This window comes from Ochotona princeps, chromosome 2 (genome assembly GCF_030435755.1).
Source record: "Ochotona princeps isolate mOchPri1 chromosome 2, mOchPri1.hap1, whole genome shotgun sequence".
Lineage (NCBI taxonomy): Eukaryota > Metazoa > Chordata > Mammalia > Lagomorpha > Ochotonidae > Ochotona > Ochotona princeps.
In genome coordinates, this window is record NC_080833.1 from 27558854 (window position 1) to 27586244 (window position 27391).

General features: G+C 52.2%; 1 protein-coding gene across 1 annotated transcript in view; it reads right to left on the reverse strand.

Moving 5' to 3' along the window:
* Positions 1–27391, reverse strand: part of GRIK3 (glutamate ionotropic receptor kainate type subunit 3) — a 79569-nt gene that overhangs the window by 21594 nt on the left and 30584 nt on the right. The window contains exons 7-10 of the mRNA XM_058660838.1: positions 25694–25801; positions 22778–22891; positions 14833–15036; positions 65–288 (exon numbers count right to left, since the gene is read on the reverse strand). Of these exons, the coding sequence (XP_058516821.1) occupies positions 65–288; positions 14833–15036; positions 22778–22891; positions 25694–25801 (650 nt within the window). The remainder of the gene's footprint in view (positions 1–64; positions 289–14832; positions 15037–22777; positions 22892–25693; positions 25802–27391) is intronic.

Sequence of the window (27391 nt, forward strand, 5' to 3'; positions counted from 1 at the left end):
CTGGGCCACAGAGAGAGAGAAACAGCAGGTGCAACAGTGCTAGGGCTGAGGATGTGCGTCTTACCTGGCGATGACAAAGAGGACACAGCTGACACCCAGGTAGGCGAGGAGCACATACATCCAGATGTCTGGGGATAGGGGGTTGAGAAAGGAGAAGACGCTGGGGTTGGTGCCGTTGGGCTTGCGATAGAGGATGCTCACGCCCAGTGTCATGAAGGGTTTGGAGAAGTCGATAGCCTTCTCTCGAACATGGGTGATGGTCAGGGGGGCCACGGCCAGATCTGCCTTCTGCAATGAGAGAAAGAGAGAGAGGGATGGACAGAAATACCTTGAGCAAACCCCAAGACCAGCGGTGGACAGCACAGCCCTTCTTGGAGTAGAGGAGATGGGGAGTTTGGCTACGTCATCTGCCTGAGTTCAAGTTTCTGATCTGATCTCTCTTTAGCACCAGCACTTACTAGCTCTCCTTATACTCCAGGCCAAGTGCAGGGCTTGGAAAGACCATGGGCTGGAGGTAATGAACTAGTGGTAACTGTGGTCTTTAAAAGTTCTTGGCCCTGAAGAGGAGGGACAGGAACACAAAGACACAGAGAATGGGATCCTATGGTGACTACAAGCACGTGCACCCTCCTCAGATGGTGTTTTGTTACATAAGCACTGTCCAGCTATCCACCAGCATCTAGAATGACTCATGTTTGTTGTGTCCTTCAAGCAGGAGAGAAGCCACAAGAACCCATGTCTAAACCTGATTTCTCTCCCATCCCCTTCTCACCTGTTGCACCCCATTCTGGATTTTCTACACATAGAGGCTTCAGAGCATCCCTGAAAAAGGATGACTATGAAAAACTCATGCAGATACCAAAATTGTTCTGTAGCAAAACAAATCTGCCTTCTGCATTTTCATTTGAGTGGTAGAGAGATAGTTTCCCTCCCCACCCATCTGTGTGTATGTGTGTATGTGAGAGAGAGAGAGAGAGAGAGGGAGAGGGAGAGGGAGAGGGAGAGGGAGAGAGAGAGAGAGAGAGAGAGAGAGAGAGAGAGAGAGAGAGAAGCAAGTGAGAATGAGAGTGAAAGAGAGACCACCTGTTGGTTCACTCCCCAAATACCCACAATAGTCCTTGCTGAGGCCTAAGCCAGGAGCTGGGAACTCAATCCAGGTCTCCCAGGTGGGTAAGAGGAATCCAAATACTTGAGCTGCCCCTGCTGCCTCCCACAGCCTGAATCAGCAGGAAGCTAGAGAGTCAGCAGCAGAACCAGGTACTAAAGCCAGATACTTAGACATGCAGTGCCGAACTGGCATCTGAACCATTTGACTGAGGGTCCATTTGGGCATCAAAAGTGCTTGGGCCTTTAAACCCATGTGGGAGACACGGACGTAGCTCCTGGCTTCAGCCTGTTCCAGCTCTGGCTATTGCAGCCATTTGGGAAATGAGCTAGCAGTGGAACTAACTCACGGCCTCTTCTTCCTTCTCTCCCTCTGCCTCCCTTCTCTCTTCTTCCTCTCTCCTTCCTCATTCATGCTGTTAAACTATTTTAAATAAATATACAAACTCCTTAAAAAGTGACTGAATCCAAAATATGTTCTCTAATGCTGCTACATGGGAAGAAGTGCTTAAAAAAAGATTATTTATTCAAATTTTGGACTTATAGAAGTTAGGGGGGGAATAAAGGAAGGAGGGAGGGAGGGAGAGAGAGAGAAAAGGAGAGAGAGATGGAGACACATACAGAGAGTGAGAGAGGAGCTTCATCCAGGTCTCTCATGTAGTAACAGGGGCCTAAACTCTTAAGCCATCTTCTGCTGTTTTTGCCAGGCCATTAGTAGAGAGCTGGAGCAGAAGCAAAGCAGGCAGGACACGAACCAAATTAGTTCATATATTGAATGTTGCTATTGGAGATGGCAGCTTTGCCCCACCCCCCGCGATGCTGCGACACTTGCCCCAAGGAGCGTCTTTGGTTTAAGTAGTGCCGTTCCAGAAGGTGTGTCTCTAGATGCAGGAACTCATGCAATTCGTAATCTGATTTCGTATTTTGGTCTGGTTTATCACATTAAGTATAACTGTTTTCTCTATATAAAAATGAAACACTTTGTTGAGAAAATAGGATGCGTGAGAACCTGAAAAATTACACACAGTACTCCACTTAAGACTGTGTTTGGGGAAAGGTAGTAGGAAGAGGAAAAAAACGATCCAGCAAAAGGATGAGCTGAGGAGTATTCTCTGGGTTCATCTTCCCTCTGGACCAATTTACTGCCAATTTGGGAAATGTATGTGGTGAGCTCCTATAGAGCTGAGATGGACACATATACAAGGAAACAATCTCATGATACTTTGTAAATATATACAGTTACTATGTTGGTTAAGAAAAAGATAATAAAGACACTAGAAACTACTCTACAGTAAAAATTAATGGCTAAAATAAATTGATCATCCCCTTGAAAGACACAAATAAAACTAACACATGCAGAAATAAAAAAAAAAAAGGTCTTCTTGAAGACCACCTGCATATCCTCAAAGCTCTCTTAAGATTATCTGGGCAATGAGAAAGGCAGGCAAGAAATCAAACTGGCAAATCCAGGGTCCTTGCCAATAGTGAGCGGTATGGAGAGAAGGGAGTGGCGAAAGGCCAGGAACGTGATAAAATTGGTCTCAATGAAGATGGAATCACTTCTGCCAACCCGAGTGAAGATAAGCCAGGAGGTTAGGAGGAAGGGATCTTCTACATGACTGCCCGATAGAAATAATCACCAAGGACCTCCAGAAGTGCACTCTGGCACAGTGGACTCAGCAGACAGACTACTTCTGCAAGGACATTTGTTGAGCACCTGTCTGTTTCAAACTTGGACTGACTTCCGAATCACTGAGACTAAAGCTCACTGTTTCAGAACATCTTAGGTGACCTCCTTGTTTTGGGCTTTCAAATCTCCCCCTTGCCTCAGCCTCCTTGCACACGCCCACAATTTAGCATAGCACCTGTGTTCCCAAGGCAGTACTCCGCAGTTGTCATCAGACTGCTAGGTTTTAAGTAAATGCCAGCATTCCTTGGAGACTCTCTGATTGTTTTTCAGATTGATATCGTTCATGTTAATAAAGTTTAGCCTATTGCAACTTTAATGAGGGGGATAATTAGTTTTTTCCCTTTGGCCTGAGCTTCCTCCTTTTCATCCAATCTTCTTAAGCCTTCCCCTTCTGCTGGGCTCTCACAGGGAGCTCTGCTGAACTGCTCTCCGATTTCTGCAGACCCCTCCTCATGTCTCAGGTTTTGGCATACCCAGAGCCCTGTTTAGAGGGCTTCGTGCCTACCACAGGGCTGAATCCCTCTGTACATGCTGCCCCTTCCTGAATCCCTTCTGGACTGCCTCCGCTGTGATTTGCACACAGTTTACGTGCCCTGGAAGGTCCATGTGTTGGGATCTTGCTCTTCAGGGTTGCTGGGTTTGGTGCGATCCACCTAGAGGTCCTCAAACCCCCACGGGGATGCTCTCAGAAGTTCAAACTGTTCTTCCACCCCCTGGGTTCTTGTAAGAGGGTTGTTATATAGAAGCAGCAAGCTGTGCCTTACAGCTCTGTCTGCTCCTTATTTGAGATGTGACCGCCAGCTCCTACATATGCGCAGCTCCCCCCAAACTGTGAGCTAAACAAACCTCTTTTCATCAGCAGTTCATGTCGGACACTCCATTATGGTGATGAAGAGCCGACTAATTCAGCCTCTGATTCTAAACTCCCACGAGGCCCACGCTGGCCCATGGTGCAGTCTTGACCTGTTTAATGTGAGTGGCAGTCTACATCCCGGGTGGCCTTGTGCCTCATCTGCTGATTTGCTTATGAATTCCTGGTTGCAGTTGGGACTGTGGCTGATTCCCTCTGCTTCCTCCATTTCCAAGCCCTTCTCTTGGCCTCTGGAACATTGCCAGGGCTGTCCCCTGGGATCCTGTGGATGTTCATTTTGCCAAGTGTGAACCAGGTTATCACTTCCCTTCTGTAGGTATGACAGGACAGAAATGAGTCTGGGTTGGGCAGGGCAGCCACTGAAGACCTTTCCAGGCTATCACCGGCCTCTGAAGCTCTCCCAGGGCAATGCCTATAGACAGCCACCTATTGGCTTGGCCCATCTGTCTGCCTGTCTGCTCATCAGCCACCTATCCATTGTTTTATGAGATCCAAACACAGAGCTTCTGCCTTCACAGGGCTTATAGTCCAGTGGGGGAGATGGACATTAATCAAAAGGGTAGCTGTTCACATCAGGTCTGACTTCGCTTATGACAGGAACTAGCCATCTAGGTGAAATCAGATTTTAAGGAGGGAGGGACTGGAAGCCAGGGGTACCCTAGCTTCCAGAAAGCTCTGCAGGTTGGGAGAGCTGGGCAATACACAATCCTGATGTCACTCACCCAGTTTCTACACTCCACTCATCTTTGACACTTGAAACCCAAGGACTCCAGAAGCTGGGACATCAGGGAGGAGAAGCCTCTTACAAAGGATGATTCTGCTGGCAGGATCCCTTCCGGGTGTGTGGGTTGGAACTTCGAGGCTTTGGAGGCAGAAGAAAGCAGGTAACCACTGCCTCCTTAACTCTCGGAGTTACTGACCTGAGGTCATATGCTGAGGAAAGCAGCAGCATGAGGCAGGTGTGACAAATGTCTAGTTGCCCTGGTCCAGTAGTTCAGCTCCAGTCCAGCAGTCTCTCCCAGGCTCAGCATTCCAGACCAGGCATAGAATTAGCACAGCACCTGCTCCCTGCCCTCCTGGAACTTCTAGCTGAGGGACTCCTGCTGCAAATAGGATTCCTAGACAGGGTGAGACACTGAACTTAGGTCCGGAAGTTCTAGGCTCCTATGCATAATGGTGATGTGATGGGGGTGTCATGGTCATCGATTCTGGAACCTGGTCCCTGCTTGTCCTGTCTCTTCAAAGCACATCTCTGTGGCAGGTTCTGTTTTCATTGTTCACAGTGCATTTGTATCTCATCTCTGGGAATGGTCTCTGGGGCATGGAGTGGGTTTTTGGTGGAACATCTTCCTTCAACTTTCATGGCAAACTGGATGGCAGAGTTATGGCCATAGGTTCAAGGTGTCTGCAGTCAATGCTTATTCCAGAATGTTCCAGCAGTTGGCCAGGAAGCAAATCATAGGGACACGAGCCTTCTGTCTTCCTCCAGACCCCTGTTGGTGCTCTTCCTGCACCCTGGCTCCCTAGAGGTTGGGAGGTAGAGGCTCTAGGGCCTTCCATGCCTCCAGCAGTGAGACATCCAGCCAACATGACCCTAAGTGAGCGTGGGCATTCGTGTTTTCCCTGGGACTTCAGGAAGGGTGGAGTTTTCCACTTCATTTTTGGTTTAGGCAGGAAACACTCCAACACTGGTAACAATTTCCCTAAAAAAGGCATTACTTTATCCAAATCGCCTTGAAAGATGGGAACAGATGTCATGCCTTTGCTGTTTCAGTTCATTGCTCTGAATGAAAGGCTAGATCCTGGCAGCTCTGCCCACTGGCGCAAATTTCCTTTGGGGATGAGTCACACACTCAAAGGCTGCTGGAGCCAGAAGAGGGACCTTCAAGAACACACATCCCAACCCCATCATTTTTTAAAGATTTATTTATTTTTATTAGAAAGGCAGATTTACAGAGAGAAGGAGAGACAGAGAGAAAGATCTTCATCTGCTGGTTCACTCCCCAAAAAGCAGTAATGAAAGGAGCTGAGCCCATCTGAAGCCAGGAGCCAGGAGCTTCTTCCGCGTCTCCCACATGGGTGCAGCGTCCCAAGGCTCTGGGCTCTCCTCAACTGCTTTCCCAGGACACAAGCAGGGAGCTGGATGGGAAGTGAAGCAGTTGGGAACATGAATTGGCACCCATATGGAATCCTGGCACTTGCAAGGGGGAAGATTAACCAGTTGAGCACTAGGCCTACATTTCTTTCTCCTCTTCTTCCTTCTTTTTCAATAGAGGGAAACTAAGGCTTAGATAAACTCCTTGGCATCTGCTTTTCTTTTTGTGGTGGTCGCGTCCTCAAACAAAAGAAAACGTCTTCTCTGTCCAGCACCTCCAAGAGTCTATGGGCGACTTGGTGGTCCCTCCAGCTTCACCAAGGACCCGTCCTAACCCTGGTCCAGGCAGAATGGTCTTGCCAGGACATTCTTTCATCCTCCAGTAGCAACTCTCCACTCCTTGGGAAGCGGGACTCCAGCCCCTTTCACTTTCTTCTTCATCATATTCCCAGTCTGAACAGGAGGCAAGAATGGCCTAACCAGGTCCAGATCGCTATCTTGTCCCTTAGTATCCTCGCTGCTTGTTGGCCCTTGGCACAGAATGAGGCCTACTAGGTTCTAAAGAGTGGTGCCAACAACGGTCTGTGGCCCCAACCTGCTTGCTCCCCGGTGTGGTGTCCCTCTGGCAGCTGTGTCTTTGGATTCCTAACAGTCGCCTTCCCTGTCCCATCCTACCTGATTTCTGATCTCTAGGCTCTGCCTCTTGACTGGCAGTGCCCTTCCCCTGCTCTCCCCTGCCACCCCCAGCTAGGGTGTTTGCTTTCACTGACTGTGACCTATCAGAGATAGCCCAGTGAGAGCCTTCTCCCTAGGAGCCCCACGAGGGAGACAGCATAATCACCCCTACTTCAGACAGGAACAGGGCAGCTTCATCAGGCCAGGAGAGCAGCTCTGGCTGCCGAGTGGCTGAACCAAAACTTGGACCCCATTTCTGGAAATCTTAAAGCGGCCCCCTACAAGCTCCTACAAATTATATTTAAATGCCAACCTCTGGGACCTTGTGCACGCGACTCTGAATGGAGAAAACAAGTCATTGAAAGTACAGTCAAGGAGGATTGCAGAATAAGCATGGCCCTCAATCCAACGACTGGGACCTTTTGAAGAAAGAGAGGACACACGGATACACAGAAAAAATAGTCATGGGATGGTGCAGACAGAGGCTGGGTTAATACAGACACAAGCCAAAGCATGCCACGGACTGCCAGCCGCAGCAGTGGCTGGGACAGGGGTATGGGACACATGCTCCCCGAAAGCTTACAAAGGAATCCACATTGCTGATGCCTTGGTTTCTGATTTCTGGCCTCCAGAGCCACAACAGAATAAACTCCTGACATCTGAAGGTCTGAGATCACCTCCTGTGGTGGGCCCAGGAAACAAGCATCCCTAGGTGTTGCATGCGCCACATGGAGTTTACACTTAAGACCCTGTCTGTTCTGAGGGGCAGTCTGCAAGGCTGTGTCCACCCTGCCCTGGTCTGAGCTCAGCGTTGCATTTCTGGCCACCTGGACTTGACTTCGGCTCCTGATCATGGCTGCTGCTGGAGCTCTCAGCACACACACTGCATTGCATTGCTTGGCCCGGCCTAGGAGCCTTGGAGGAGCAAGGTGCTGCCCTGTCCCTGCCCACCTACTGTTCCCTCTGTGGCCTCCATAGCCACTTGAGAAAACCAGTCTTGCTCTTGCCATCCACACAGGACTTTGAGCTCTATCCGCTGGCTCCCTACCCCTCTCTATGATACGTAGCAATCATGAAATTCACCTTCTGCTCTTTTCCGCAATCCTTTCTACCAAGCTTGGGAAAATGCTATGCCCATGGGAGGGCCTCAGATACTGTCTTAACACACCCATATCCTGAAACAGCCACACATCCAACACGGGACGACAGTCACAGGTGACCATTGGTGGCCAGATGCTAACATCTGTGATCCATACTGGCTTCCTGAGCTGACAGCAGATCCCAGGCTGGTGGTGGGCAGCGGTGTGTGTGCCTCTCCCAGCCCTGGGGGAAACAGCCCCATTTCTGAGCCCCTGCAGGCTCCATTCTGTGCCTCCGTTCTCAGAAAGGAGGAACAGGTGTTCCCGGCTTCAGAGCCACAGGGTTTCTGGCAGGGATGTTCTGTTTCCCATCCCTATAAGTCCTCTTCCCAAATCCCACAGGTCCTAGTTGTGGCATCAGCCAGACAGGGAGGGGCTAGCCCTCGCAGTGTCTAGGGGAGCTCCCTGCAACCCCAACAGAGGAGGTTAGGTCCCTATCATGTGTGCCCATGACACCTGCACTGCTCCTTGTGCCCTGGCTAAAATGGAATGTTTTCTTCTAAAATCACTTCTTTATTTATTCATTTACTTATTTATATTTATTTGACAGGGAGAGGAGAGAGAAAGAAATTTCCCATATGCCGGTTCACCTCAAATACCTGCACTAACCAGGCTAGTCCAGGCAGAAACCAGGAGCTGGAAACTCCATCTCGGTCTCTCACATAGATGGCAGGAACCCAAGTACTTGAGTTATCATCTACCTGCTGCCACCCAGGGTGCACATTCGCAGGAAGCTGGATCAGAAACAGAGTTGGGACTTGAACCCAGATACTCTTATAGGATCAGGGCTTCCCAAAGGGAGTTTTAACTGCTGCGCCTAAAGCCCGCTCAACTAATGACTTATTTGCCAGTTCTTGTTTCACATCCTGTTCCTCCACTGGCTTATCACTTACTGGTCAGGGATCTGGCTATTCCCTTGCTCACGTGTCCCTGAAACGAGCAGACACTCACACAGAGCAGGGGCTTGGAGGCCTTGTTGGGAGAGTGAGCACCCACCACCCTAAGGCCCTACTCTTTCCTTCCCATTGTCTGATGGACTGAGCTCCATTCACTGCCCGGAAGCCACACTGACCCGTCAAGGACCTGACTGCCCCCTCCCTGTCTCTTCACAGCCTTTCATCAGAGTTTGAAGCCTGTTGTTTGCCGAGCCCACTGGGCATTGATGCTACCCCCTTACTTCTGACCTGAAATTGGATCCCTAACATGGCAGGGGGGTAATCTTGCATATGCTGGTGACATCTCTAGTACCTAGATCACCACCCTGGGCAAACTGGCTGCCTTGCGAAGGGTATATCTGCTCTCACCACTCCCAAGTGACCTTCCAGTGTGTCTTGCCCTGATGCCAGGGTCCAGGCTGCAGGAACAAGCTTGGGTACAGCCTTCTCTGGCCTTGCAAATAGGGGTTGAGACCCATACATGTGGGCCAGATTCAAAGCCTGACTCCAGACCTTGGGATACAATTGGGACACAGTGGGGCAATGAGGATGTGTCTTCCTGTCACACCTGCACTCCTATCTGGAGGTTGAGAGGCCAGAGTCCATTGCTCCTGGCCATGATTATAGTTGAGCAAGAGGTGGCTTCCCAAATCCATGGTCCCTTATCACCATCCTCTGCTGCATGCCAGTGGCTATCAGCACCCAGGTTCCCCCCCTGAGCTCTCCATGATCTTCCTCCGGTGGCTCAGTGACACCACACTGTTCTGTGATTTCCAGGTGCCATTCTGGGGCACAGGAAGCCCCTTCCACTGGGCAGCCCTCCAGGCTCTGAACACTCACCCTGGCTGAATGTCTATATCCTTCATGTATCCCTGGACAAGTGCCTGCTTCCTTCACCGAGGCATGAAATCCAGAGGCTCAGGGACAGACAGGATCCTGTCTGTTTCATTCACTGCTGTAGCCACAGCACCTGGCATGGGGTCTGACTTTAATAGATGTTCTGAATAAATGAATAAATTGATCAATGGGAACACTACTGATTTCCAAGAGGTCATGTGCCATCTCTCCCCTGGGGGTGCCACACCAGTTTCCACGGGGGGCAATAAGTTAACGATGGGATCTGCTGATGACCCAGCAGTCAGCTGCCAGTCTTGATTAGCATGGAAGCCACGGTTAAGCTCAAAAGACCGCACTCCGAGTAGCCCTCATCTGTTTCAGCTAATGGGGAACAGGTGCCAGAGAAGTCTGAGGTGTCAGCCAGGGGATCGCGGGTCTGGTGTCACACACAGGTTGGAGAGGAGCTGAGGAGGATCTTGAGAAAAGACTTGGGAGAATGCTCCTGCAAGGACCATCTCCTGACTATCCTGTAGGGGGGCTCCTTACAGTACCATAGGGGGACGCACTCTCCCTCCATCACCATCTCTGAAAGGAGCCCCTTCCCACACCCCAGTGTCCCAAGGTGTTCCCACAGTGCCCACCCCAGCACGGCCCCACCAAGGCTGCTGGTCTCCAGCCCCAGGCAGGTCCCTAGCAGGACAGAGCCTCCAGCAGGTACATGGTGCAGCCTCTCTGGGCACCTTCCCACCCTTCGGGTGTTAGTCTGAGAGTGTACCCCATAGGAAAGCCACCACCACCCCCGTTGTCTTCCTCTGACTGACACTCCTCCCAGCTCTGATTGAAATCCTCATGACATCCACTTGCCTGATTCACGGTCTGTTTCCTGAAAGAAAGGACCATGTCTGCCCTGGCCATCCCTATGTCACATGACCATGCCCCTGTTACAGGGTCCGTTGGTGCTGGGCTCAGAGCCCTCTGAGACTCCCTTTCAGACCCTCAGGTTCTGAGCTGACATCTCACAGGCATAACCCGACAGCCTCTCAGCTCCTGCCTGCCTGGACCCCTCACCCACAGGCCCTGGGCTCTCTGTGGTCACAGCAGGATCCAGCTGAGCTCCCACATCCACCATGCCCAGTCCAGGATCCAGGCAAGTCAGGGGCCACTAGATAAACCTGCTCCCACTCCCTCCTCCCACGAAGGTCAGAGGTCTTTTTTGTTAAGACGTCTCCGAGCACAGATGAATGGATTGAGCCATTGGTCATGCGCCGTGCTGACGAGTGGGCTGGGTTGGTTTTTCTGCCTTGCAGCCCCTTCCCTCTCCCCTCATCCCTGGCATCACATTCCCTATGGGCAAAGGCATAAGCCTCTGCTGCCAGCTCTGCTCTGCAGGAGTCCAGGCTGAGATGGTGCTTGAGGAAGTTCTGCTGAGCAAGGAGAGAAGGCATGATCCCCAGTAGGGGAGTTCACCTGTTGCAGCCGCTCCCTCTGACTCAGTTTTCCCACTGTATTTCTGGTCCTGAGTCTCTTTTGCACCTCACTGTCTGGACCCCAACCACTGCCAGGCCTTCTCCAGGCTAACTCCCATTTGCCCGGTCCTGGAGTGAATCCCATCAGTGTTCCATGCCCTTCCTGCATCCCTCCCTCACCTAGTCTTCCCTGGACAGTTGCCAATGACTCCCTGAGCTTCCCCAGAGCTCTGGAATCCTTGTGTCCCTGATGAAAGTCTGCTGTGGGGGTTCCTCCGCTTTTCTTGCTCTGAACACTCCTTTCCACCCAAGATTCTGACCTGCCCCAAGTGAGTTTCCAGAATGCATTACTTCCAAGAGCACTGGCCCGGGCCCTGATGGAGATGGCTTTGGCAGAGCTTCTCCTAACATAGGCATGAGTTTGGGGTCTCCTCGATACCAGCGCACGCAAGTCAGAGCTGTAACCTGGTTCCTGGCTGGAAGACAGGAAATCCTGTAGGTGTTTGGGCCACAGCCTTGACATCTGACCTTGCCTTTGCATGCTTTGGCTGGGAGGCCAACTTGCTTGGCCCCATGGCCAGTTCCTGGTCATGGTGAGCTACCCAAGGCTTTGTGCTGTGTGTTCCCAGCCCGTGCCAGGTGCTGGGCAGCAGCCAACTTCAGTCTGTCAGGTCCTTGCTGTCTGGAAGCATCCCCCAGAGGAGGTGAGCACGACTCGCTGTGCCACCCTCTTTGGTCTGTAGTCAGGGTTGTGGGGAAGTAGAAGGGACATCTGGGCAGTACTTCACCTCCACAGGGGAGGAGACAGCATGCCAAGACTACTGGGACTACTCCCTGTGCCCATTTGGGCCCAGCCCCATGATGAGTCATGCAGAACCTGTTACTGCAGCTAAACACACCCTGGTGTGATGTAGCAGCTTAGGGACAACAGGACTAGTGGCTTCCTATGGCCTAAGGCTATTTATTTATCACCTTGAAGCTGCCTCCTGCTGTTCCACTCACTGCCTCTCACTATGGTTCAAGGGCCTGGGAAAGCAGCCAAGACAAGAATTTCTGGGTCTCTGACAGCTAGGTTTGCAGGAAGCCAGACCAGTGGAACCCAAGGACTTCTGATGAGTCTTGTAGGATAGGGCTTCTTAATATTCCCATTTCACAGATGTGGACATGGATGCCAGAGGAGTTCCGTCACTGACATGAACTATCCTGATGTTAAACAACTCATTTCCATTGGATGACAGAGACATCAAAACATGTGGGAGTCATTAAAGACTCATGAGAGAGGCAGGCAAGCAGATAGCAGCAGCAATGGGAATGAGGGATTTGAACGAGAGACAGGGTAATGGATGGCGTGACCCCTGTTTTGTGCCATATTTGGTACTCCCATAGCTCGAGATGACTTGCGAGAGGTGTGTGCATCAGTGGGAGGGGTACATCCACCTTCCCCGCACAGCCTTGGGTCCTCAGGGCATTGTGGGGCACGGGCCAGAGGTGAGTAGCGTGTCAGGAAAGGACTTCAGAAGCTCCACTGGGCAGAGGCTCCACCCAGGACTTCCAAATGAGTCTTGAGGGGCAGATGCTTATAAAGGTGAGTATTCATCACTTTTACACCTCTGTTCCGACCCCTAATAAGGAAGTAATAATATTGCCAAGTCTTTACCATGCTTTCTATGAGCTAGTGAGAAGACTAATTATCTGATAGCACTAATAAATGATTATGATGTTATTAAAAATGGCACCCAGCTAGGATTAATAGGCTCATCAATTGTGGGGGATTGGGTTTAACAAGGTCTCCTGCATGTACCATCAGGGCCTGTGGCCTTGATGGATACTGGTTTGCCTAAAGCAGCGTCCAGCTGCATGACAGCCTTAGAAGAGGCCCCTCTGTTTCCAGTCCAGGGTCAGGGCAGGAATGTCAGACTGCCTCTGGGGTTTTCTTGTTGCATCCCTCTTCAACGCTCCTGTCTTCTGGGGATGTTGTGAGTGGCAAGGCTGCTTGGCCCTGCTTCCTGGCACTCCTAACTCTCCATACCCTCCATGTCTTCCCCCAGTAGGCTCTGCAAATGGAGCTTCCCAACCCACCACAGTCCCCAACTCCTAGATCACAGGGGAGCTGCTGAGGCAGCAAAGTCTCTGGGAGGGCCCTACAGACTAATTTGAATAATAATTGCAGTTATTACTAATAATGGTGACAACACCACTCCCTTCCATTTCTACTGAGTTCTACTGAGTTCTGGAAGCTGCTTCCCCACCAATGGGCTGCTTGGTGCCTCCCAAGCTGGCAAGAAGGTAGGGCAGATACAATCGATTGTTTTCACTGTCACACGTTAGAAAACGGCAGAACAGGGAGAAACACCTCCTGTAGTACCCTCTCTACTCTCTGTCACCTGTCCTGCCCTCCTCTGCCAAGCATCCAGGGAAGAAATAGGAGGATACAGATAGAGTCCTGAGAGGATGCTGACAAGCAACCCTCATTTATGAGCTTAGCCCTTGCCACCGTCTTCGGAGGTCAGGTCTGTTTGTACCAAGTCTTACATTACAGATGGGGAAACTAGGCACAGAGAGGTTAAGGCACTTGTGTAGGAACACCAAGTTTCAGGTGAACAGTGGGAATCCAACTGGTCTGCTCTCCTGTTCCTTACCATTAGCCTCTTCTCCCTGGCTCCAGGGCAGCCAGATTCCCTAGGGGCCTAGGGCAAGACTCTACTGGGACCAGGCTCCGACAGAGCCTTTGATTTCCAAGCTCCCACTCCCTCCCCAGCAGCTCTCATCAGACAGCAACAGGGGCAGCATTGGAGGACCCAGGAGGGGTGGACAATGACCACCTCCTAACTGTTGGCTGCTGCTACCTCCACCCTTGCTCCTGGGGTCAAGGTGGTTGTCGTAGACATCAGAGTGCAGGCTGTGGAAACAAAGACTCCACCATCTGAACCCCACTTACTAGCTGGGGAGGGGTGGAGGGTTTTGTCTGTCTTTCTCTCTCTCTACCTTATCTGTAAAATGGATGTCAGTAATAGCACCTGCCTCAATGGGCTGCTGTGAAGATAACTGGGAGAAGGAAGCTAAGTGCCTGCTATAGGTCGCTGAGCTCACAAGCAGGCTTTGGCGGAAAGTGTTCCCTCCCCTTTGACGGCAGATGATGCTGATTGCCAGGTGCACCTGTCCTGTGGCGCCTCCCTAAAGGCCCTAAGGCCTTAGTGGCTGCAGTAACTGCAGACATGGAGGCTCAGTGAGGTTGATGGATTGAACCAGTCACACACAGAGAAAGTGTTCAGGCCTAGTCTTGAACTCCAGCTTTACTGGACCACAGCCCAGGCATTTTAAAAATACGTGCATTTGCTGGCAGCATCTTATAAGGCTCCCCCAACATCCCCGCAGGAAGGAGTCTGGATATGTCTTCTACAGAGACAAACCTGCTCTGTGAGGGTGTCGACTGACCCTGTGCATGGTGCCAAAGATTGAAGAACTGGAACTTCAACACTGCTGTGTTGTCCCAAGCCCGAGGTTTCTGCTTTCTTCCCCATGTCCTATGAGCTCTGGACTGTTCCCACCAGCTCCTACCCTGGACCCCCTCCTTTCTCCTGGGACCATCTGTTCTCCCCCACTGAACTCCATGTGAACCCAGGTGGGGACAGATGGGTCTCAGCATCCCTGTGTCTGGTGATGGGCTCTACATTCGTGCTTTGCCCTTGTGGCTGGGACATCCTGTGATAGCACTCAAAGGAACAGAAGGAAGCTGCAGAATCCTCCAGAAGGGAACCATCGAAGATGCCAGCAGGATCAGCTCAGAATCCCATGTGGCCCAGGGAGAGGTGTGACTGGGAGTTGGGGAGCATGCGCAAAGGCAGACACAAATATTGGGGAACACGTCTTATAATGGCTCCAAATCCCCCAGGTTACATCTCCTTTTCCATCTCCTCTGCCCTAGGACCCTCATCCACAGGGTGCCCGATCCTGATGGGCAACAGCACTTCCTCAAGTCTCCTGGGACCCCTGCCCTGCAGCGCAGGCACCCAGGCTTACGTGGTCGATGAGCTCCTTGATCATGCCGTTCCACTGTCCCTTGTCGTCCTGAGCTCCATACTTGCCGTCCTCCACCAGCCGGATCTCATAGGAGAAGCCCAGGATGTGGGACAGCTCCTTGAGCAGGTCAATGCAGTAGCCCTCAAAGCGGTCATTGCCATATAGTGTCCTGTCAGACTTGCGGAACATGACAAAGGGCTCCTCCTGTAGGGACAGACAGGAGACAGACAAAGGGGATGGGTTGCATGGCAGCAGGCTCCAACCTCTTGTTTCTACAAAGGCATGTGGGGTGGGGACTGAGATGAAGTCCTGCTAAGTCAGGAGTTCTCTTTAAATGGCCACCTAACATTGTTCCTGCATCCAGCTGGGTGCTCAGTAGACTTGGCAATCTAGTAACCCAAGGGTCACAATCAGAGAGGGATGGATCAGGCATTTGAACTCCAAAGTCCATGTTTTCTCTGCTGCAGCAGAAATCAAGCTAGAATTCTCACAGCTGTGGTTCCTAGGCCAGAAGCAGCAGTAGCTGCCTCCCAGCAATACCTGAGAACCATGAGAAACGCATGTTCTTAGGCCCCAGCTGCATCATGAACTCGTGTGTGTGTGTGTGTGTGTGTGTGCATGTGTGTGTGGAGGGGAGGCAGCAATCTGTGTTTAGAGCAGCCCCTCAGGGAATCCTGGTGTCTGCTCAAGTTCAAGGACACTGCTTTAGAAAGCCCTTCATCAAGTGCCTCCCCTGCTGCCCTCTGCTCCAGCTCTTGTTGAAAAGATTAGAGCTCCTCACCATCCTCTCCAAGGAGCTCCTCAGTCTCCTGCCTGAGAATGACTGATGACAGTGACAGCTGGCATCTGTATGTGGTGGTGACAGCCACGGGGAGGTTAACAAACGAGATAATGTGGGAAGAGGACCTAGCTCAGAGCCCAGCAGGGCACCAGTGTCCTGCAGCCGGGAGCTAGGCTTGCCCGTGTAACCTCCACGCCCAACTCCAAGAGCTCCCATGGAGTAGATACAGGCGGTTAAGGGACTTGCATGTATTCACCCAGCGGGCAGTGATAGGATCAGACCTCCGGCTGGTGTGGCCTAAAGGTGAGCTCTGTGCCAGAAGTCGCCCCAGCAATGTCCCAGCAGTGCCCCTCTCTGGTGTCAAGTTGCCCTCCCCAGTCCCATCCCCAGAGTTTCTGCCTCTCCAGGAGGGTGAGACAATGGGGCAGGCCTCTGACTTCTGCAGAGTAACTGGAAGAGAAGGCAGACTGGCTTCATCCAATGTAGGATACCCAGAGAAGGAACCGGGTGAGGGCAGGGATGGGGCACAACCCAGACTCCCACAGTGTGGTCACACAACCCAGGTCAACACGCAAGTCCAGGTTCCTGCAGGCTCTGTCCACCTAGCTTCACTAGCAAACCTTCATTCTGTCTACGGCAGTTGAGCTGAACTCCTACTGTGTGCCAGGCAGAGTTAAGCCCTTCATCACAGCCTGTGGAAGTCTCAATAGCTCATGGAGGAGGAGCCATCCCCTCTGATTGACAAGGAAACAGCCTCAGAGATGGTCAGTTGATTGCCAAAGTCACACAGAACTGAGTTAGATGGAGCCCTGACTGATCCACCCCAGGCAACCAGCACATCTGCCTGGCTTGGCGTTTCCCGCTCTTTGCTGAGGCTGGACCTCACCTGTTATGCTACATCTCAGGCTCAGGACCAGAGCTGCCACCTTAGTGCCAGCTCCTGGAAAGTCCTGGCCTCCTTGAACTCATCTGGGTCGCCTTCGCTTACCCAGCTCCTTGGCGTCCCCCTGATGCCTCCAGCCTTCAACACACCCATAATAACGAGACACCCTCCATCCCTGTCCTTCCCCCACTGGTGGGGCCATTCCTTTGAGCCCATGGGCCCTGGGGTGAAGATTCCTTTGGATGTCCTCAGCAGCAGAGGCCCCTAACCCTAGCCTCCCCTCCCCAGAACGCTTCTGCAGTGGACAGGCCTGCCTCCCTACCCCACCAGCGCTCCCTTGCCACTGCCCCTTCCAGCCCGTGACTGCTTTACTTCAGCTTTTCCATAGTCCTCTGGAATGCTACAGAGAAACAGCCAGGGAGTGTCTGAATTCTCAAGGGCTGCTGGACTCTCCAGAGATGCTAAGAAAAAAAAAAAATCCACTTCTCTGTCTAACGGCGGAGGAGGCTGGCTCCTCTAGGCAGACCCCTGGCTGAGTCTCAGCGACTCTCCACACACACAGGCAGCTCCGCAGGTTGCAGAAGAGAGCCAGGCAGGGCCTCAGAGGAGTGTGCCAAGGCCACCACTGCAGGCCTGGGGAACTGAGGCTGGGTCCCACACTGCCTTCCTGGGTGGATGCACCCACGCAGCACCCGGGTGGGGCTTCAGGCCCAACTCCTCCTCCTTCTCCTTTTGATGGATGTTCTTGGGTGGTTACACCACTGCATCCAGTGGCTCTGGCTTTATTTAGCTCAAGGGAAGAGAGAAGGCCCCCATCTTTCCCAGGGAAACCATCAACCACCATGCACTCCTTCCTCTTTCTGTAGAATGGGACAATAACAGGGTCATCACGAGGGGAGACTGAGTCCATCTAAGCTAAATACTTAGAATAGCACCTGGTAAACGTTAGCTGTCAATACTCTAATTATCATTAATATCATCAGTGTGCTCGTGATCAGCACTGTCTTCATCGTCCTCTTACCGCAGTGACTGTGCAACCTGGGGACCCCATCCAATGTCCCCAAAGATTAAATCCCATGGCAACCCTCAGGAAATCCTTTGGGAAAGGCCCCCCTTGCCCCGTCCCAGCATGGTTCACTTCCTGACCTCTCCCCATGCCCCTCCCTGGCTGCATCCTCTAAAATTAGCACTTCATTTGTGAAGCCACCACAGCCCCAGAATCTATACATCTCCATATAAATACGCTGCCTTCAGAGCAGCTGTAAAATGCCATTAATTTCAGGAAGTGCTTTGCGGATGGCATACATATTTAACAGCCAAAGCCCAGAGCATTAAAACGGTGCTCGCCTTAGTAATGTGTCTCTAGACCTGCAACATTTCCTAGGGGGTAATTCTGAACTCCGCCAACTACTTATTCATGGACTATTTCACAATTTATTACTGGAAATGTCCAGACAGCCAATTCACAAGCTCTCTCGGCTGCTAATCGATTGCTCAGTGAAGGTGCCCTCAATTTCATAACTTCACGCTCTCCTATTGCTCTGGGAGAGGAGTCATGGGAGCAGGGGTAATATTTCTCTTCAACAAGTCACAGAAAACAGGGGTCTAGAAAAATAACCTTTTCCTACTCACTGTTGCCCAGGTTCTGGGCCTGACTTCACTAGGATCACTTAGACCAGCAGTGTGAAAGCCAAGGCAGGGTGCTAAGCTTCTCCAAGTGGCAGGACCCGGGGAATCAGAAGAGGGGTTGTTATGGGTTATCCTCAACTGGCGGAAGGACCCAGGGCCCAACTGTGGTCCCAAGCCCCTTTTCTTAGTCAGTATCCAGCTCCACCCATACGTGTCTGGACATGTACGCACAGCACCATTGGCACCAACACTCTACTTCTCAAATGTTCTATCTGCCTGGCCCTGCTCAGACAAGTAGGGCAAAGACTTGACCTAAGGCCTTGAGTCCCAGTTAGGACTAGGTCAGAATGTTGAGGATCCAGTCCCCCTTCTCTTCAGGAGGGCCCTGAAACAGTGTGATCTGGGATGGTCCTCCCAGGCCCAACCTGGCCATGGTTTCCTTTCCTCTCCCTGCTAAGCATCTGGCCTGCCTGCCGATTTTGTCTGTGTGGGTCACGTTGTGCACACAGCATGAACATACCCATTGTCAGTGCATAGCCAGACACCTGTGCGTAGCTGCTCCCACACCCCCACATGTCAACAACGCCGCTCACATCATCAGCCAAAAGAACCCTGAACCTTCAAAAGCAGGGCCCCCAGGAGTGAGGCGGGCGTGTTTTCTTGGTGTGTGAGCTGAGGTTTGGGTAGATGAATCTTTCATGAGCTTATGGAAGAGCAGAACCAGAACAGAGGCTGAGGCCGGGCCTGGAGAGGCTGGGGGAGGGCAGGCTCCCAGGCTCCTGCTGCCATTGTGGCCAACGCAGGAATAGGGAAGGCAGATGGGTTGCAGCTCTGGGGGGCCACAGTGGCCGGTGTTGGGCCTCTGATCACATGCCTGTTCAGGGCAAGGCACCCTTAGCACCTAAGCCCTGGGTTTAGGTTGAAGGGGAGGTGGGTTTGAGGGCAGCCCCCACATAGCTGCCACTTTCTGTCACATTCAGATCCCAAGGAAAGAGCAGGAGAATCTCTTCTCACCAGGGGGGTCTCAGCTCCATGCCCAGTTCTCCAGGGGCGAAGCAGTTTGATGTTCCTTTACTGCTACTTCAGTACCCACCTGTCACTCAAAGCGCTGTTGTCCTGACAACACACTCCCAGACAGGCAAGGGCCTGTGCTCTCAGCAGGAGGTGCTGGCCCTGCCTTCAGCTGCCAAGCATGGGGCAGGATTTTCCGCCGACTGGCTAGACCTGGGCCAGGCTGGGCCACTTCCTGGGATATGCAGGCTGTCCCCAAGAGCCCACACCCGAGGGCCTCCCCAGGGCTGTGGGACACACAGATCACACCGAGGGCAGACAGTGGCTCTAGGTTTCTGGGTAGCCCCCGGGACAGTCCTCACAAGGGAGCACATTTCTCTTCTAGAAAACTCTGAGGACAAGTGGAGACTGACACAGAGAATTTCTTGGGGCCCCTCGTAAAAGCCATGTGTCACTCACTGCCCCTGTCACCAGCAGGAATGCTTCAGAGGTCATGCCCACCACCCCCTGCCTCCAAGGTGGATGAGACCTCTTCCACCAGCCCATGGCGGGGAACAGAGTTCACTGCTTCTACCTGCTCTATCCCGTGATCTCTGCGCAGACTCAAGGGCCACTCCAGGGCAGGTGAGGGTATGACTCTGCAGGTTATGGTTAGAGGCAGTGACCGTGTCAGAGGCAAGGCGGTGACATCAGGGCCAGGAGCTCAGACTGTGGTTAAGACAGCAGGCAAGGTGTGGTGGCTCTGGAGTTCTCAGTCTTAGGTCGAGATCCCTAAATGCCATCAGGGGCTGGATGGGAAGCAGAACTATGGCAGGCAACCAGCAAGTGGTGGGGTCTGGAGGGACTACGGAAAGCCAACACGTTAAGGCACCCCGTGCCAGAGGTCACCTCTGAGAGCCTGGCCAGGGCCCATCCGTGAAGTTGAGGGCTGTGTCTAACGAAGGAAGCAGAGGTTTCCTCCAGCACACTCACTCGGCATGTGGCCCAGAACCTGAACTTGCTGGAGACTGAATTTGTGATTGATGATAAAGACTAACCCTAACAGTCATCACTCATCACTCACTTGGTGCCCTTCATGTTGATTTACTATCCATTCTCTCACCTCGAAGAAGTAGGCATGTCGATAAGCAGCCTAGCTTTTTCACATGGGCAAGTGACTTTTCAGGGTCATATCACAAGTTCATGGTAAAGCCAGGACTTGTCCCTCCCAAAATTAGTGCTCCCCACCATCACACAATCTTGCTTCTGTATCCTGTCATTCTGCATGTCCCAAAGAGTTGCTGAGCTCACGTCTTCGGGGAGGTACAGAAGGAGCTGTGTGCAGGCAATGGTCCAAGAGGAGCCTCTCCTTTTCCTGTTTCCCATGGCACCTGGAAGCCCCCCGGATCTGGGGGCTGGACTCCCCAGAGAGGGACTGAGTGCAGCAAGAAGCTGAGAGGAGCTGAAAAAGCTGCAAGAACTCACAGGTCAAAAGCTGGGGATATGACTAGATTCTGCCGGAGCTGGTGCGGAATCCCGCGTGGCTCTGCACAAGGGTTTTATGCCCTTGAAGTTGGGCAGGCGGCTGTCATTGAAATGCAACTTAGCCTCGTGGTCTTCCCAGGTGTTTGCGTTTCACATCCTTTGAGTATACTGTCTTCGACTTGCCTCTGTGCAAGCATCCTGACCCAGGACGTCACCTCTCCTAGCCTCTGAAATCCTAGCAATTGGATCACTTCTTAATTTTGCCTTGAGAAGTGTTTTATTTATATCTCACATTTTATGCAGCTCTGCTTTTAATCTTTTACCACCTTTTTATTATTTTATTTTTACCCTTTTATATTTTACCTGTGTCACACTTTCATCCTTTCGCGTTTTGACATTTTCGTTTAACATTTTTTACCTAGTCTGGTCGAAGTTGTAAATTATTTAATTTTTCATCTTTCCTAATTTTTCCCCTTATAATCTCATTCCTTATCTTCATTTTCCCTTTGTTATTTTCCCTTTAACCTTTCTCTTTTGTTCTCTTTTAAGTCACCTTTTATCTTGTCTATTTTTATCCACATCAATATTCCTTTAATTGCTCATCAGTATCACTCCAATCCCTTTGCTCTTAAACATTGTTGTTGTTTTAAATTTGAGATGCAGAGAGAGAAAGAGAGAGAGAGAGAGAGAGAGAAACAAAGCTCTCACACTCTGGCTTACTTCCCCAGTGCCTGAAATGGTTGGGGTTGGGCCAGGCTGGGAACTTGCATATGGATGACAGGAACTCAATTCCTTAAGAACTCCACACCGCCTCCCAGGATCTGCACCAGTAGGAAACTGGAGTCCGAGCTGCCGCTGGGAATGGAACACTGGAAATGGAATGCAGGCACTTGCTCCCCTTTGCTCTCCTGCTGGCAGGATATGGGGTTAAGACACTGGCAGGGGAGGGGATGGGGGTGTGAATCTCCCTGGCACCTCTCTGCCTCCATCAGCAGTTGGGTGGGAACCAAGCTCAGATTTCTGTCACTGTTCACAAGGGTTCTCTCAGGGATAACCTTCTGGCACTGGTGACTTTGGTTCCTTGGATCTGTGAGCAACCCTGAGTCTGCCACCCTCTGAGTTTCCTGGAAGAATGTGTTTTCCCTTTTATATCCTTTCTTATTTCATGGTATCCCCTGCCAAATTACCAAGCCTATGCCTGGTGAATCTCACTTCATTGGAGGATAGAGGACCCTCCAGTAGAGTCCAGCTGTGCCACTTGAGGTGGGCAAGCAGGTGGCAGTGACCCCCCTCAGCTGTGTACCATGGACAGCACCCATTTGTTGCCCATCTGCAGTTCCTGGAGACTCCATCTAACCCCAAACCCACTGCATTTTCTTTTGTGTAAAAGAAGGACCTCAAAAAAAAAAAAAAAAAAAAAAAAGAAGGACCTCAACATGTGGTCCTCACATACTTGCCTTATCACAAGCTGGCCAGGACCAGCCCTGTCCCCACAGGGTCTTCAGTGAGAATCTAAGAGGCTATGATAAAGCTCAGGTTGGTCCTGAGCCTCTGCATACCCCTGAGGCTTTCTATGGGAGGTGGGTGCAGCGCAGGTTACTAAAAGGAGGTCAGCGCCCTGGGTCTGTTCTCCTTCTCAGACTTGTGCTACCAGGCGCAGAGAGCTTAGCAGACCCAAAAAGCCACTTCTTGGCAAGTGGTCCAGTCCCGGGAAAAGAAGGGTGAGGATGGACCATGGTTCTGTTCAGGTCAGTGGGCATGGCTCTCAGGGTTGGATGCTGCAGGCAATGGCTTGCAGGCAGGTTCCTATTACCCACGGGCATCCTCAACTGTAGATACAGAACCTGCCACAGCAGGGAGAACTGTGAGAAAGGTCTTTGCTGCAGGATGTGAGGTGGCAGAGGCAGCCCTGAAGCCTCGTGCCCATTCCTTCACCTCCATTTTGGTTCCTACTTGGGGAGTGGCAGGGACTGGGAGACATGGAGAGGCACACACAGCAGGCTTCTTCAGCCCGTAGCCGTGAGCACAGCTGCTGTGGTCCAACTGTACCTTGCTGTGCCCCATCATCACCTCCCTGCAACTTCCCAGGAGGTTCGCGTGGACAGGATCCTTACAGCTAAATGAGCAATCCACCCCTAAGTGGGACAGTCCTTCCTACGGCAGCTGCAGGTTCTTACCAGCACCGTGGTGACGATCAGCGACCTGTTTGTCAGAGAGTCAGTGACGTTAGGGCCTCGGCCCTTGGCGACCTCTGTGATGTTGAGCCCATCAGCAGGACTCCACACCCCAACCTGGAAAGACAGAAACAGGATGCTGAGATTTCACTCCATCCATTCTTCCCATTAAAGAGGCTGTCATCTTGTTCCCATTCACCTTGAGTATGAGTCGCCACTGTCACCGCTACCGAGTTGGGAGCTACTCTTCCGACAGCCCTGCTGACTTCTCCTCCACGGAGGAAACCCTTAAGGTTGCCCAATCTCCTGAGTTTTGCCACCTGTCCTTGCTGGCCAACTCCTCACTGCTGCAAGGGGAAGGTCTGGGGTCAGGGTCAGATCACTCACTGCATCTCAGCCCCAATGCTGGCACCTTTCAGCGCCCAGGACAGGTCCTGGAAGTGGGGCGATTGTCCTCTAGACACCTGTGGACTGAGAGCTGTGCGTAAGGCAGGGAGGCTGGGCATGGGGCTGCTCCCTGTAGCTGTTTGGGAGTGGGAGTTGCACAAGGCCACTGGGGGCAGTAATGTGGCTGGGTTTGGTGTCAGTCTGCTCTGCAGCTTTACTGTCAGAGTTGGCAGATGTCCTGACCAAGGTGGCACAAGCTCTCTCCTCATCTGGAACATTACTGATGCCAGGCCTGAGGTTGGAGGGAGGGAAAGAAAGGTCAGGTTTATAAATTGTCCTAGAGCCCTGGACCTCTTGTAAACATCCTTTTAACCAGCTCGGTTAACTCTGCCTTGTCTCAGAATCCCTCTCTCAAGGAAGACTTAGGCATGCCCACTCTGTCCTTGGCCCAGTGGAGGTGGGGAGAGGCAGTACTCAGGAAACCTAATCAATTAAACTGGGAAGCCGAGTGCAAACATCCCATTAAGAGATCTGCGCAAAGCAGATAGCAGAGAGATGTGTAATTATGCTTGGGTAATTCTGCCTTAATCCCCCTGAAGCCACCGGCTGGAGTTGGCTGGATTGGCTGTGCCTCTGCTTGGCAAATACAAGTAAGAATAGGAGAGACAGAGTGGTGCTGGAGGTCCCAGTACCCTCTTGGGGCAGGATTTCTGCCTACCTTGGCCACCAAGGGCCACAAGGAGAAGACACAGCAGAGAGCCTTGATGGAGCTCCTAAATGGGCCGAGCTCAGAAGGCACTCCATAAACACCTGTCCAGAGGTTGCTTCCATGGCAGGGGCTCTCATCCCAGCAAGCCTTTGGCATGCTGGAATGGCAAGCTTTGCTGGACGCCCGTTGCTGCAGTATTTGAGAACAGCTGCGACCAAGGAGGACCCAGCCTAGGGAAGTTCTCCAGGTGGCTGTGACCAGCAGCTGCTGATGGGCACCACCTTTGTCCAGGGATGATGGAGAGTGTACCAGCTGCCTGGAGGGTGGGAGAAGGATGCTAGAGGTGAGCTCAGAGGCAACGAATGTGCTAATGACTGATTGCGCATGCCTGCCACAGGTGTAGGGATGGGACGCGGTGGTGTGTGTGCGACCTAACAGGTCTCCCAAGAATGTTGCACTATCCCCAGAGAAGAGCAGCTGAGGGAACAGGAACGAGCAGCTACTTGAGTGAGTATGGTGCTCACTGCTGGGCACAGGGGCTGTTCTCCATTGCTGCAGCAGAGAAACAGAACTGACCTGGTGGCTTGGTGAGAACTCTTATGGTATAGACAGAATTAGACCTACTGACCTTGGTGAGGCCGTAGCTTTGACCTTGAGGGATGGGTGCTATTGTGGCAGGTAGTAGTGAGAGAGTTGAGGTAAAGTTTTCCTGGTCATACCTCCCCACGCCACGTCCCCTGAGCCAGTTGGGGTGGGGCTCAGGAGTGAATGGAGGAGCTAGAGGCGCAGGTGCAATGAGGCCACTGGGGCAAGCGAGCCAGCAGGGCCAGGTCCGTGTGCAGGTTGTGCCTATGACGGAACCATGGGCCTCTTTTCGGGAGCAGTGGAATCTCGGATGCCAGCTGGGAAGTTTCACAGCCTTAAAGGGCCAGGAGGGGGCTGAAGCTTAGCCACTGGGCACTGGAGGATCCACTGGCAGTTTCAGAGCGGAACAGAGCTGTGTTTTGGAGAAGCTTCATTTGTGTGTGCCCTCAGGATGGCTGGAGGGTTTCAAAGTGGAGGTGGAAGGGCCGATAGTGGAGGACAGAAACAGCTAGTCACCTGTTGGCCCCTCCACTCTTTTCTCTGCTCCCTGCATTTCATAATCCTCCCTTGCAGGGTGCAGAGGTGCCCAGCAGTTCCCAAGGCCCAGCCTCCAATGGGACAGCATCTGGCTGAGCCGCAAGTTGTGGACTCCAGTGAAATTCTTTTCCTTGGCCCCGCAGCCTGATGCTGACAGCCTCCCAGGGCCTCGTTCAAACAGCTCCAGGCCAGTCCATTCTCGTTCAGACTCTCTGGAAGCAGAGGGACCTGGGGAGCCAGTGGGGGAGTTTAGAACCCCTGTACCTGACCTGCGTTCAAGGGCAACCAGCACCTCCCATCTACCAGATCAGCACCTGCTCCGTCTTGGCTTAAAAGCCTCCAGGGATGGTGAACTCTCTCCTCCCCAGGCAGGCACACCTTGGTGGTTAGAAAGCTTATATACACAAGGACGTGTCTGCCCATCTGCCCATCTGCCCATCTGCCCCATGTCAGAAGGACCCAGTTTGTGGATCCTTGGATTAATTCTTCCCGCTTGAGCCTCCCTGAAGAGCTTTGCACACAGAGCCATGGTGGGCGTGTCTGCTGTAGCCAGGCCACTGACCTCAGCAATTCCCAGCTTACCCAGGCCCTGGTGGTCCAAGGGTACTCCTGTGGCTCTGCGTCACATGGAACCCCAGGAGGCAGCTGCCCTAGGTCTTGCCCCTTCGTCTGGCCTGACCTCTCTCTCTGAGGTTACTCACCTTCTCCAGGCCATCCTCCTTCAGGCTGATGATGTCCAGGTCAAAATCTGTCCGCAAGCCACTGGTTTTGTTGAAAACAATCCGTCCAGTTAAGCCTTCCCATTGAGCCTGCCAAGGGGAGAGGGCAGACTGGTAATTCCTTGGGCTCATAAATCATCATTCGGTACAACTGTACAATGCTTCATTTTAATTACTCCTTGCACTGATACTGTTCCCCCAAGACCATGATTAATTAATAATCACCTCCATCATTGCTCAGGCTGTGGTGCAAGCCAGCGATTTCCATAAATTCTATTATGCTCTTTAGCCAGCTTTACATTTGCACCTTCTCGTGTACAACATCGATCTTGGATGCACTCAAACAAGCCCTCACCTCAAAGTCGGGGAAAGGGGGGTGGGGCTCACGTCAGATCCCTGGAGAGGGGTAGGCGAGACCCACCTGGTGTTAGAAAAGGCACAGGGCCCAGCCACCACGGTAGTAAAAAGCCAGATCTTTTGATTCAACCCCAGAGAGGCACGGGAGCTCAAGAAGGTCTCCCCTCTCCAATGGCAATGCCAGCCCCAGCTTCACGCACATTGTGGTTAAGAACTCTGGGGCCTGAATGCTAGATTCAATCACAAAGAACTATGTGGCTGTGGGTACGTTTTCACTGCTCCTCCTTGGTGTCTGCAGCTGTCAACTAGACCAAACAACAGGACCTACCTGCCCTCCGTGGAACACCAAGAACTCTGCCTATGCAACAGGAGCCCTGAACACATGACTGCTGTTACTTCTTGTCAGTTGTCAGCAAACCAGAGCAGCAGGCAGAGGTGTGGGACAAGCTCTATCTTGCAGGTCAAAGGTCGGCTGACTAGGGCTGGGTTCCCCCTGGCCGCTGCCCAGCTTGCTGGCACACAGCCACAGTTTTGCATGATCTTGGCCACATCTGTGCTACAGATGTGGAACTGCAAGTGGTGCCCACAAAGCTGCACACTCTTCTACCTGCCCCTGTACATGGGGAACTCTGACAACTCTATTCCCCATAGGATCCTTCCCGAGAACCCTGAGTAGGTGCTTAAATGGGCACATTCACCTGGCTTGTGCCCTGCAGCCTACAGCAGCTGGGGGAGGTGGACTGGTGAGTGGCACAATTCCCAGTTTACACACATGAGGAAGCTGGCTCCACAGGCAGGGCATGAGTAACTCAGCACACAAACTGGAATGTGGGGTCCCAGAACCCCATTCCTCAGCCTGGAGCCATTTCTCTCATCCATGGCAGCCCCATGCAGTTAAACATCCTCAAATTTTTTATGTCTGGGGGACAAACCTCACTTGTCTGAGAGTTCTGGTGCACAGGCGAACTTGGAGTCAAGACATGACTGGGAACTCAATGTAGCCAGAATAGGTCAGTTAGGACGCTGGGGAAGAGAGGGCATCCAGAGAGGAGGCCCGAGGCAGTGGGAAGGTCAATGGTCAACCGGTTCCCTGTGTCCTGGTTCTGCCATGCAAGGCTCCCAATCACACAGGGGCAGGGCTCCCTTGCAGATTCTGAGCATGTTTGCCCCACCTTTCTCCCCCTGAATGTCCCCAGCCCCTGGCAGTGACCAGGTAGACACTCAGTTCAACCAGGTACAACCATAAGTTCAGGGCTCATGGATCCCAGGAGGTTTATTCATAGTTCCAAACTAGAACTCTTGGGTTTCTAAGCATGTGGGCAT